Consider the following 13,034-nt stretch of genomic DNA (forward strand, 5'->3'; position numbering starts at 1 on the left):
TGTCCAATTTTGAAGAAGAAAAAAAAAAGTTTCACGTTAATGCGATGTCTGTAACGCGGAAACACCATTCACGTAAAAATAAGAAAATTGAAAAAAATGGACATAAGTGCAGAACAGAGACGATATTTTTTCAAAATATGCTCCATGCAGGCCCACTAGTTGAAACAAGGCGTTCTGATTAATATTGCGTTTGTGGAATATGAGTTAAGCAGCAAAATCCACCGTCTTTCAGCCATCTCAGGGGGCGGCTATTTTGTCACTTCTGTCGACTAAAAATGACATCAAAGTTGCTCAGGTAACAACCAATTACAGCTCACCTGTTTTCAACTAGTGGGCCTGCATAGAACATACTCTGTAAAAAATGTTTTGAGTTGACTTTCTCTTTAACTCATGCACTGCCAAAGAAGAATTTACCTGTCTTTTCACAGTCGAGCCATTCAATCCCAGCAATTCACTTCTATTTTTTTCAAAATTTTTTCAAACCTTAGGGCAGGGGATTTCAATCCTGTTCCTCAAGGGCCGATGTCCTACCTGTTTTCCATCTGTCCCTGCTGTAACACACACCTGATTCAAATGATCAGGATCGTTATCCAGCTTCTGCAGACCTTTGGTGAATATCTGTAGCAGGGAGGGATGGAAAAAGAGGTAGGACACCGGCCCTCGAGGAACAGGATTGAAGACTCCTGCTTTAGGGTAAAAGAGGGTCTGAAAATGTCTGGCAGTGAATGAGTTAATGAAGTATTTGCATAAGAAAATCAATCCTCTTATGTTAAGGGTATTAAAATTTGACAAAATAATGGGACAGAAAAATCAAGGGCTTTTTTTTCCCCAAAAAATTCAAGTCAAATTTATTTATATAGCCCTTAATCACAGGAAAGTCTCAAAGGGCTTCACATATGCACCAGATCATAACACAACATCCCCTGATCTTAACCACCAGGAGGGCTTTTTTTAAATTTTACAATAAATAAAATGCACAATTGACTGTTAACTATGGAAAAATGTGATTAATCGCTTGACAGCACATCAAAAAAAATACATACAATCGTGTCCTGACTTTTTTTTTTTTTTTTTTTTTTAATACATGTTCAGCTGCGCAGTTCATAAAGCAGAAGCTTCCCGACCTCCTGCGGTCATACATCGACGCAGATCTCGGCGGAAACCAAGAAGGTGGCTTCCAGGACATCGCTATAGAGGTCTTACACCTGCTGCTCTCCCATTTACTGTTTGGCCAGAAGGGAGCCAGTGGGGTCGGACAGGAGCAGATTGACGCCTTCTTGAAGACACTTTGCCGAGGTAAATTGAGTCCTGCGATCTGGGCAAGGTCCTCAAACTTCAGATGTCAACTATTAAACATATCAGTTGAAATTTGTATACCGTATTTTCCGGACTATACGTCGCTCCGGAGTACAAGTCGCACCAGCCACAAAATGCATAATACAGAAGAAAAAAACATGTATAAGTCGCACTGGAGTATAAATCGCCCCCCACCCCCCTCCATTCCCTCTCGGAATCCAAGTTGTCTCTGTCGCGCAACGCAAATAAACGTGTCCATATAAATCAAATTAATTAAATTGTGCGCTTAGTACACATTTCCACCGAGCTACGATGGTAACATTTAGCTAACATCCACACATGTAGCATTACAAGAAAGTTACGGTAAGATAACTTTAAACTCACCAAAACGGTCGTAGATCGATTAAATAAGTCTTATATTTATCACCGACCATTTAGAATGGTTCCAAGTCTCCAAAAGTATTTTCGTATTCGATCGTAATTATCTCTTTGTTCGTTTCCTCCGCTGCGGGCGCGTGTGTGGATGTGTGGGTGGGTGTGTGGCTGGCTGGCTGGCTGGCTTGGCTGGCTTGGCTGGCTGGCTGGCTGATGATGCAATACCACTGCCAGGCACGGCGCCTTTTATAGGAACAGTACACAATTTTGTAGAGATGGATTGATAGACAGTCATTGTCTTTTTATCATACTATTTTAATTACTTATTTAACACAATATTGGATTTTAACAGTTTAAATTATTCATGCATTTTAATAGCTTTTAGGATTAATCTTTCTTTCTTCATGTGGGTTACAATAACATGTGAAATGATATACACTACAGGTTATTCTGCCCGTTGTAAAATCAATATATAATGCAGGTTTATATGTAGCCTTAGAATGCCCCCCTGTGGTTGTTTGGTGTATTGTTTGCTGACATTGAAAAGGAAAAGGATATGATGTGTTAATAATTTATAATTTCACACATAAATCGCTCCAGAGTATAAATCGCTTTTATTGGAGAGCTATTGCCTTGAAAGAAATACCACATTTACATCAATCTATTGACAAATTGATATTTTAAAATGATGAGGTACCATATCAAAATTGAATCGTAGTCCCACTGAATCGAACCGAATCGTTCCACTTTAAAATAAAAGGTCCTTGAATCGTATCACACCCATGCATTGAGATGCGTATTGAATCGTCTTTTATTGGAGATATGCACACCCCTTCCACTGAGTGTTTTACTTGCTGAACTTAGCTTGCTTTGACCAAGAAATTCGATTATTGAATATTTTTTACGTCATCGAGGAGCAGCGCTTTGCCTCTGTGATGAGAAATTTCAAATCTGATTCTTTAAAGAAATACCGTATTTTACGGACCATTTGGCGCACCGTATTATTAGGCGCAATATCAATTAACGGGTATATTTAAAATATGCATAATACGCCTCAGGTCATAAGGTGCATTATATTTGTGAAGCATTGTATGTGAAATACTGTACTCTACTTGTACTGTATGTTTATTTGATAGATTCAGTGCTATTATGTGTTCAGACCGGATAAAAACATCATGTAGTGCCACATGTCTCGCATGCTTTTGCTCGCAGTGCAACTACACAGGGGTTGCTTCGGGCGGAGGAAGGGATCCTCTGACAGAAGAAATAAAGTTTCAACATCGCAAGCCAATCTGTTGACCGGTGGTTGTGTTATTACTTTGGCTAATGCTAAATGCTGTCTTGGTTGATAGTTCAAGAGCCGTCAATACAGTCATTCACCATTGACTAACCTTTTTTGCTGGTCTCGGCAGCTATTGGAAGCTGGCTGTGTTGTTTACATTGTGCTGGTTTGGCCCCCTATTGTAACATTGTAAATATGCCGCCAGAAAAGTTCAACTTTCGTTGGGATTACCAGCGACTGCAGCATTGGGCTAGTAGGACTACATTTCCCATTATTCTTGCACACGAAAGCAGGAAGTAGTTCTAGTTCCGCTATGATCAAAACGGATGTCTGTATGACTAAAACTGATGCCTGATAGCGATTTGGTGCAGATGAGAATGAGAAGGCAAAAGAATGTGAAAGTAAATAGGGAGGAATTCAACTCAACATTTACCTCTCAGTCCTACAGACCGCAATATTATCCCTCATTGTAACATTGGAAACGTGCAGCCAGAAACGCTCCGCTTACTGTCATTAGGCTAGTAGGACTACATTTCCCATGCTTCTAAGACACAGAAGAAGCAAGAAGGTAGTCGTAGTTCCGACGCCGAAAACATAAACACCCGCTAGCGATTAGATGTGGATGAAAATAACAACGCAAACGAAGGAATTTGAATTAAAGATGACGAACTGATAAGCCGACATTCATTCATACATGAGGCGCACCGCATTACAAGGTGCACTGTTGAATTTTGAGAAAATTGAAGGATTTTAAGTGCGCTTTATGGTCTGAAAAATACATTGGTCCCACTGCTAATATAGTAAGTTGCATCTGCAAGCACTACTTATTCTGAAGGCCCTGGACATATGGCATTGGATGTGGCAGTATATAGACGATGAAACCTGATTGAGCAATAAAATGTGCATCCGAGAAATTCTCCAAAATGAGCATGGTTGACTTTGGGAATACATGTACAAACATTTTATGAAACAAGTATTTAGATTGGAAATGTATGTCATTGCTTTTTATGGTGTTTGGGCCAACAGGGAAGGCCCAACACTGGGAATGGTACGATTGAGTGTCATCTGTGTTTGTTTTCAGATTTCCCGCAGGAGCGCTGCCCTGTGGTGCTCGCACCACTGTTGTACCCTGAAAAACGGGACATTCTCATGGATAGGATTCTGCCCGACTCCGGGGAGTTAGCCAAGACCATAATGGAGAGTTCTCTTGCGGAATTCATGCAGGAAGTAGGCTATGGCTTCTGTGCCAGGTATTTTTGCTTTCTACTTGAGTTGATACCCAAGTTGAGCGCTCCCCTTTATTGTCAGTACTGATCCATTTGCCCTTTCTCCTCAGTCTGGATGAGTGCAGAAACATAATCCTCCAGTATGGCGTGAGGGAGGTGACAGCCAGCCAGGTAGCCAGGGTCCTGGGCATGATGGCTCGTACTCACTCTGGCCTAACTGACGGTATCCCCCTACAGGTGAGTTAGTTGGTTGTTTTCAATTTGACTCCACAATGTTTTTATACAGTTGTGGACAAAAGTTTTGAGAATGACACAAATACTGTTTTTCACAAAATTTGCTGCTTCAGTATTTTCAGATCTTTTTGTCATATGTTACTATGATACAATTAAATATAATAAGCATTTCACAAGTGTCAAAGGTTTTTATTGACGATTACATAAAGTTTATGCAACGAGTCAATATTTGCTGTTTGACCCTTTTTCAAGACAGTGCAATCCCCCTGGCATGCTGTCAATTAACCTATAGGCCACATCCAGACTGATGGCAGCCCTTTCTTGCAGAATTATTGCTTGGAGTTTGTCCGAATTTGTGAGTTTTTGTTTGTCCACCCGCCTCTTGGGTATTGACCACAAATTCTCAATGGGATTAAGGTCTGGGGAGTCTCCTCGCCGTGTACCCAAAACTTCAGTTTTTTCTTCCCAGAGCCACATAGTTATCACTTTTTCTTTATAGCAGGGTGCTCCATGGAGAAGTTGCTCTCGGAGGATTTTTAGGTGCCATTCTTTATTCATGACTGCATTCTTAGGCAAAATTGTGAGTGAACCCAGTCTCTTGGCTGAGATGCAACTCCACACGAGTGGTTTCTGGATTCTTTACTGTTGGCATGATACAGGAACGATCGTAGCACTCAAGTTTTTTTCCGGATACAAATAATCGGAATGCTGATTCATCTGACAAAATAACTTTACCCCAGTCCTCAGCAGTCCAATCCTTGCACCTTTTGCAGAATATAAGTCTGTCCCTAATGTTTTTGCTGGAAGGAAGTGGCTTCTTTGCAGCCTTTCTTTACACCAGGCTATCCTCCATAAATCTTTGCCTCATTGTGTGTGCAGATGCACTCATACCTGCCTGCTGCCATTCCTGAGCAAGTTCTGCACTGGTGGTGTGCCGATCCCGCAGTTGAATTAACTTTAGGAGACAGTCCTGTTTTTTTCTGAACTTTCTTGGGCCTTCTTTGCAACAGTTGAATCTCTCTCCTTGAAGTTAAATTAAGTTCATTTTCATGGCAAAGAGGGACTTGGAAATTAATTTCAATTCATCTGATCACTCTTCAAAACATCCTAGAGTACATTCAAATTGCCATCGTAAAAAATGAGGCAGTAGACTTTGTGAAAAATAATATTTGTATCATTCTCGAAACTTTTGGCCACGGGTGTACATCCTATCTTGTTTTGTATCCTCTTAGTCTATCTCTGCTCCTGGAAGTGGCATCTGGAGTGATGGGAAGGATAAGAACGACGGCTCACAGGCTCACACATGGAATGTTGAGGTGCTCATCGATGTGGTTAAAGAAGTGGTAAGTCAACACTCTTATACACCATGCTTTGAATAAAAGTACATCACATTAAATTAGCAGTTAATTTTGATGAGAACTCTTGTCAGTCATCAACATTAACAAAGTAACCAATTAATGAGATGGATATTATAATGGAACTGGTGGGAGGTGAAACAACAGTACAATATCCTGTAGTCTTCAAAAGACAGTGTAACTATTAGTGTTGTCACAATACCAACATTTTGACTTCAATACTATACCTGCATAAAGTACATCGGTACTGAAATAGTACCTCGACAAAATCTAAAAGCAGGAAAATTAAAACTTGACTAAAGAACTTCAAATTATTTTTATTTTTTTCTTAATTCAAAATATTAGGATATGTATCGGTTTGTGGGCCTGTGTGGGAGTGATATAAATATATTTCGCTGTTTCTTTCCCTACTTATAGACTACATGTAAATTAAACGTTAAAAGTAGTTCCCATTTATTTATTTTTTAGAAAAGTCACTAGTAGAAAATATACACACAGATTTAGTCATTAGTGTGACATCTAGTTATCATTTTAATGGCCAGATATGCAGCTGTATAGCCTCTTTTGGATACAGAATTAGCCAGTTCTGATTTTAAGAATGACTTTTTAAAAAGAATAATGAGATCAATGCCTGGATTTATGTTAAGAATAATGTAAAGATGTCTATGTATTAGGGGTGTAACGGTACACAAAATCACGCTTCGTTACGGTTCGTTTTTTTTGGAAACTTCGGTTCGGTATATTTTCGGTACAAAAAACAAGATTTTTATTTTTTTTTTAAATATTTTTATTTTTAAAAGATGTCAAGTAAACTACTTTTTTTTTCCAGAAAAAATAAAGAAAAGCGAACTATTCGGGTGATATTCTAAGAAATTACACCAGGATAAAAAATACACTGACAATAAAGATCTCTTAATTTTGTAAATTATTAAGTCACTTGAAATCTTTAAACACTCAGCAGCAACAGCCTATGACACATCTAAGTAGTCAAATTAAAGCCAAGTTGTCATTACAGTACATATATACACTTTTTGTGATGAAAAAAATGCATACAATAACAGTTACAATTATTGCTAACTATATTAAAACTATTTTTATAATAAAATAATAATAAATAATAAAACAATACAGTAATTTTATGAAATTGTATCCACTTTTTAGGCATTGAAATCTTTGAATGTTCAACAGCATATTGTAACGAATTGGATTTGTGTGTTGCTGAGTTGTGATGTTGTCGAGGTTCATTAATGGGTCGTACGGCTAGCGAGTGGAGCAGCGGAGATAGAAGAGCGCGAGCATTTGTACTTGGATTAATAAAAATGTGATAATTAAGCTACATCTGACGGCGTGTTCCTGGAAGACGCTACAATATGATAAATCTTGCTATTTAGGTTTGACGTTTTTGCTCCCTCGTCTAAGAATGCTTTTCAATGAGGAATGGAGGTGCAGTGAGCGCTCCACTGCCTGAGGCCATCTTCCTCTGCGTCTTGCACACACGCAGAAGGAACATTTTTGATAGCGAAAAATCACTGTACGATAATGGTACCAGTATACACTTGTAACTATGCAGAAGATGTAGAACAGTGGTGTGAATTAAGTTAAGCACAGCAACCTTGCTTTGGTTTAAATCCTTTTTTCAAATTATTTTTAAATCCCATATACCTCCAAATAATGGAGGATGTGTTATTTTTGCCACTAAATCCTTCAAATGTGCATCTTCTAGGATGGCATTACCTTATGCATGCTGTAATTGCTCCCCTGTGAAGAAAGTACACGTGTATCTCTTGTTGATCCCGCCCTCAGATGTTTGTCATTTGCCGGCTTAAACTTTCGAGCCATGGCATGCATGAAATTAGGTTTGTCATTGGGTGGCATTAGCGATACATTTAAGGGCAAGCATAAAAAAGGTTCCCTAAGCTGTGGGGAAAATCCTTATAGTTGATTTTGAGGTGTTAATATTGTGACTGTTCATATTCATATGATAAAGATGTATTGTTTAGTGAATACCTCCAAATTAAAACTGAACATCTGGAATTGTAGCACATCTTGTGTGTTTTATTTCAAATGAGCCAAAAATGTGACTTGTACATGCCCCAATATTTATGGACCCGAGTGTATAGTTAGTACTATGATGCTGCAATGTTGCACCTTTTGTAAATATGTGATGGGAAGGCTATCATTAACAGTTTTAGAATCGATTATCATATTGATTATTCCATCAATTTTTCCCCAAACCCTAGAGGCCAACAGTTGTTGTTTTGACTGCTATTAATGTTTCACCGGCACCCAATTCTCACTTTGATCATGTCAATCCTGCAGAATCCAAACCTGAACTTCAAAGAGGTGACATACGAACTGGATCATGCAGGATTCCTAATCCGGGACAGTAAGGGGCTGCATATTGTGGTGTACGGCATTCAGCGGGGTTTAGGCATGGAAGTTTTTCCTGTTGATCTCATATATCGACCATGGAAACACGCGGAAGGACAGGTAACATTACAGCAAGGTTAACTTGTGTGGTTTTACATGTCATGTTTACCACAATATGGGTACTTGACTTAATGGATCTAACATTCACCGTTTGTTAAATGTTTGACTGCCAATCTCAAAACACAAGTGTTGTTTTCCAGTTATCATTCATTCAGCACTCTCTAATGAGCCCTGAAGTGTTCTGCTTCGCTGACTACCCTTGCCACACAGTAGCCATCGACATCCTTAAAGCTCCACCAGAGGATGACAACAGGGAGATTGCAACATGGTACATAATTGGTCCATTTTGAGAGATTTTATCTGTACCAGTATAATGAAACGCACAAGCAACAAACCTGTTGTGTAACCGCGCATATGCCTGAAACTTCTGAACTCATCACAGGAAAAGTCTGGATTTGGTGGAAAGCCTGCTTAGGCTATCAGAGGTTGGCCAGTACGAGCAGGTGAAGCAACTCTTCAGCTTCCCCATCAAGCACTGCCCGGATATGCTTGTTATGGCATTGCTGCAGATCTCCACCTCTTGGCATACACTGCGCCATGAGCTCATCTCTACCCTAATGCCCATATTTTTGGGCAACCACCCTAACTCTGGTATCATCCTGCACTACGCCTGGCATGGACAGGTTGGTCATAAAATGTGTCTTGCTAAATTAGTACTTATAACGGACAAGATGCTGTCCACAAATCAAAATGTAGAGTCGTATGAAAAAGTTTGGGCCACCCGCAATAAGATTTTCCCTTATAAATCAATCATTTTTTCGGATCAGCAATTTGAGGTAAATATACAGTATCAAAAAGCAGATGAACACATTGACATTCCACAAGTGAAATGAAGTTTATAGGAGTGTGCAATAATTACTTAAAAGTAGGCATAAAGTGCATAAATTTGGTCACCCTTGTTGTTATATTGATTTGAATAACTTTAGCAATAATTTCATCATAAAATTTCTTTGGTAAGATCATTTACCTACATACACAGATGAAGCTACCCATGAAAAAGGGTATTTAAAGAGGAAGTCTATGTTCTATGCAGGCCCACTAGTTGAAACACGGCATTCTGATAATGTATTTGTGGAATATGAGCTAAGCAGCAAAATCCACCCGTTTTTAGCCATCTCGGATGGCCATTTTGTCACTTCTTTTGACTGAAAGTGGCATCACAGTTGCACAGGGCTCAGGTAACGACCAATCACAGCTCACCTGTTTTCTGAAGGTGAGTCATGTCAATATAAATATAAACGCCCCAGACACAGTCTGTAAGATGATTTAAGTCAGTGTTCACGTAAACAAGCGAGAAGTGGAGGCAGGAAAAGATGCCTCAAGCATTTTTGTTTAAAGTAAGGTACCCAAATTACCGGAGGTAATGTTTCAGCCCCAGATGTGGTGGTAAACTATAAACTTTCAAATAACTGCTGTTTAACACGGAGCAGTAACGCATACAAACATAGCATACAACAGTACTAACAGGCACACATTCTTTGCTCTGTGAGAACATTGAATATTAAAAACTGTAAAACATACTCTATCAACAAAAGTGGTCTGCAACACAAAATTCAGACTTACTTGAGTCCTGTGAAAATCCATCAACAGTCGCCAAAAAAAAATCTGCTCCATAGCAGGGCCCTAAACGATGAACCGCATTACGGGGTGAGGGGGGGTTCACTGTGCTATTAAACTCTTAATATTTATTCCATGGTTGTGCACCCAGGTTGCAAGCGCACAAATCTGATGGCCTTTTGTTTTTTCCAGGGACAGTCTCCTTCCATCCGTCAGTTAATTATGCATTCAATGGCTGAGTGGTATATGAGAGGTGAGCAGTACGACCAAGCAAAGTTGTCTCGCATCCTGGATGTGGCCCAAGACTTGAAGGTTTGTCAAAACAAAAAAGACTACAGTGCAATCGTATTTTTTTTTTCTTTGAATTATAAGAGAAAAATGTAAACAAAGCATGTTTTTATTTAATGGGAGGCTGTTGGATAGTTGATAGTGATTTTGTAATGTATCTATATGCCATATGCCAATATGATTTTTTGTTCTCCAGTCTCTCTCGATGCTGCTGAATGGTACTCCATTTGCCTTTGTTATTGACCTTGCTGCACTTGCCTCTCGCCGTGAATACCTCAAACTTGATAAATGGCTGACTGACAAAATTAGAGAGCACGGGGTATGTCTCAATGTTAATGTTTTAAGCGTACCCAATGCAATCTATATGGAAGTAATTTTGTGTTTTTCTCTGGATCAGGAACCTTTTATCCAAGCTTGCGTCACATTCCTGAAGAGGCGATGCCCATCCATTATGGGGGGTTTGGCCCCAGACAAGGACCAGCCTAAAAGCTCTCAGTTGCCTCCAGAGACCTTAGCCACCATGCTGGCCTGTCTTCAGTCTTGCGCTGGGTGAGGGCCTCATACAGTTCAATGTTTGTGCATGCGCTTTGCATAGAATGGTTCTTTTCAGTTGAACATTTCTAACTGAAGTTGTTTTATCTGTCCCTCAGGAGTGTTTCGCAAGAGCTGTCGGAGACTATCCTGACCATGGTTGCAAACTGCAGCAACGTTATGAACAAAGCCCGCCAGCCACCACCTGGAGTCATGCCTAAAGGTCGGGCCCCGAGCACCAGCAGCCTGGATGCCATTTCCCCTGTTCAGGTATCTAACGTCAATGACACAATTACACATACTATACATCTGAGGCACAACCATCACATTGTAAGAAAATTGCTTTGTCAACCATCCTGTGTTTTAAGTCTGTTTACATTTCAATGAGATCACAGTGCATGGGAGGCTAATTCACTTTTAAAAGTGTTGGAATTTTCGTACTCTGCGCACAAGTTGATCGTATACGTAAAATCACCCATCGGATTCACGACACATTACACCGATCCATTGTCTTTGCAACACTGTGCGTATGTTGATTAATTAGAATTCATTGTAAATGATTTGCATAACCCAAGCCCGCTCTGAAATGAAAAGCAACCGCAGTGACGACACGCTTGTGGACATTGAACCAGTCGAACATGATATATGGTACATATGTTTGTTGAATGGTAATCACCACTTGATTTTAAAAAAAATTAAAAAAAGAAAGTGCTTCTCTTGCAATGACACTTTATTTTTACATCTTTGATTGAAACAGTAAATAATAAGAAACTCGGGCCTGTGTGAAAGCCACAATTTAGCACTCAAATTCTTTTGAAATTCTGTTTCTATCTGTTACAAGGGCTGAGATATCAATCATTTTGTAAGCGGGAGAACTTCAGGTTTAAGGGGCTGATTCTATAGTCGCCTCTAGGTTTTGGGGTGGGTGGGTGTTGAGCCAACTTAATGGGTTAAAGAGGGAAGTAGAGTCGAAACAATTTTTTCCCATCACAAATTTTCACCTATCACAGGTGGTCTGGAACTTAAATCCCACAATCAAGCAAGGAGTGAATCACTGTTTTTGAAATGAGAAAAACAAAATTTAAACTATATTGTTCTGTATTAGCTGAACAACTTCCTGCCTCATTCTTAAATCCAGCATCCCTTCTCTTGCTTCCGTTAGATGGACCCTCTTACTGGCATGGGCTCCTTGAACCTGGGTGGCACGGCAACCTCCCACACTCAGAGCATGCAGGGCTTCCCCACCTCCCTTAGTTCAGCTTTCAGTAATCCTCAGTCGCCAGCAAAGGCATTTCCACCACTCTCAAACACCAATCCAAGCACCCCATTTGGCGGTATTGGCAGCTTGTCCTCGCAGCTCCCTGGTATGGACTCTGGTACTGTGCTTTTTTCAAAATGTTTTTCTTTAATATCAGAAATGGAATTAATTTCCTAATTTTTAAACACCACTGGGTCGACACCCAGAAAGGATGTAGTTGAAACAGATCATGAAATGAAACACCTGATGTTTCTTTCCAGGTCCATTGGGCTCGGGCATCGGCACAGGTATTGGGTCTAGTCTTGGAATGCCAGCAGTAAGCACTGATCCATTCAGCACCAGAAAGATGAGCACACCGAGCCTGAACCCACCTACCTTCCAGCAGAGTAAGATGAAGGCCTGTAAGTGGCGGTAGTAGTGGTGTGACTGAGAGCCTCGCCCTGCGCTGCTCAGCACTGTATTTCCTCTGCAATTGTCACATTATAACTACATTTGTAAATCTAATTTTAGAAAGACATTATGTTCTTGATCTGTCTTGTATCTTGACATATCATCTCTGTCTTTGAAATGCCATTTAACCTGTCAAATATTTTGTAGAGGAAATACAGGCCAGTCTTCCATTCCTTGTCTGCTTAAGCTGACAGCCCCACTTTAGTCATTTTACTTTTTAAGTCTTGCGAATGCGCGTGTACAGGTGCATCTCAGTGAATTAAAATTAAAACTTAATTCAGTGGTTCTAGTGAAAAAGTGAAATTGGTATTCTATAGATTTGTTAAACACAAATGAAATGTTGAAAGTATTTTATTGTAATGAAACCCTGAAATTCTGAATCTCACAAAACTAGAATATCTAATATTGTAAACTACTTATTTTACAGTACTTGATGCAAAAGGAGCTCCAACCAATTATTAATAAATTATATTTACGCCTTTCAAGAAACGAAGGGTGTTTAACAGGACACTGTTGCGGTAGTCAATATGGGTGGAGATGAAGGCAAGGATACATTTTTCAGGAAATGAGTCAGGGTGACGGCCAGAGTCAGATGTTTTTGAGATGGAAGAAGGCAGACTTGGTGACTGATTTGACTTGTGGCTGAAACTATTTTAACTGTACTGTACTGAATTAAAAAGAAAAAAAAAAGG

General features: G+C 39.7%; 1 protein-coding gene across 9 annotated transcripts in view; it reads left to right on the top strand.

Annotated features, from left to right (window-relative positions):
* Window positions 1-13,034, top strand: part of cnot1 (CCR4-NOT transcription complex, subunit 1) — a 37,466-nt gene that overhangs the window by 6,446 nt on the left and 17,986 nt on the right. For 3 of the 9 annotated variants that reach the window (XM_086027655.1, XM_086027653.1, XM_086027654.1), the window contains exons 7-19: window positions 1,093-1,296; window positions 4,035-4,203; window positions 4,290-4,416; window positions 5,646-5,756; window positions 8,088-8,258; window positions 8,399-8,526; window positions 8,641-8,881; window positions 10,008-10,127; window positions 10,300-10,422; window positions 10,501-10,652; window positions 10,754-10,904; window positions 11,797-12,010; window positions 12,153-12,293. In XM_086027655.1, the coding sequence (XP_085883781.1) occupies window positions 1,093-1,296; window positions 4,035-4,203; window positions 4,290-4,416; window positions 5,646-5,756; window positions 8,088-8,258; window positions 8,399-8,526; window positions 8,641-8,881; window positions 10,008-10,127; window positions 10,300-10,422; window positions 10,501-10,652; window positions 10,754-10,904; window positions 11,797-12,010; window positions 12,153-12,293 (2,052 nt within the window). The remainder of the gene's footprint in view (window positions 1-1,092; window positions 1,297-4,034; window positions 4,204-4,289; window positions 4,417-5,645; window positions 5,757-8,087; window positions 8,259-8,398; window positions 8,527-8,640; window positions 8,882-10,007; window positions 10,128-10,299; window positions 10,423-10,500; window positions 10,653-10,753; window positions 10,905-11,796; window positions 12,011-12,152; window positions 12,294-13,034) is intronic. The other 6 variants (XM_086027661.1, XM_086027660.1, XM_086027662.1 and 3 more) reach the window with 3 other exon arrangements.

This window comes from Filicampus tigris, chromosome 4 (genome assembly GCF_054856515.1).
Source record: "Filicampus tigris isolate MCC_2025a chromosome 4, RoL_Ftig_1.0, whole genome shotgun sequence".
NCBI classification, from domain to species: Eukaryota; Metazoa; Chordata; class Actinopteri; order Syngnathiformes; family Syngnathidae; genus Filicampus; species Filicampus tigris.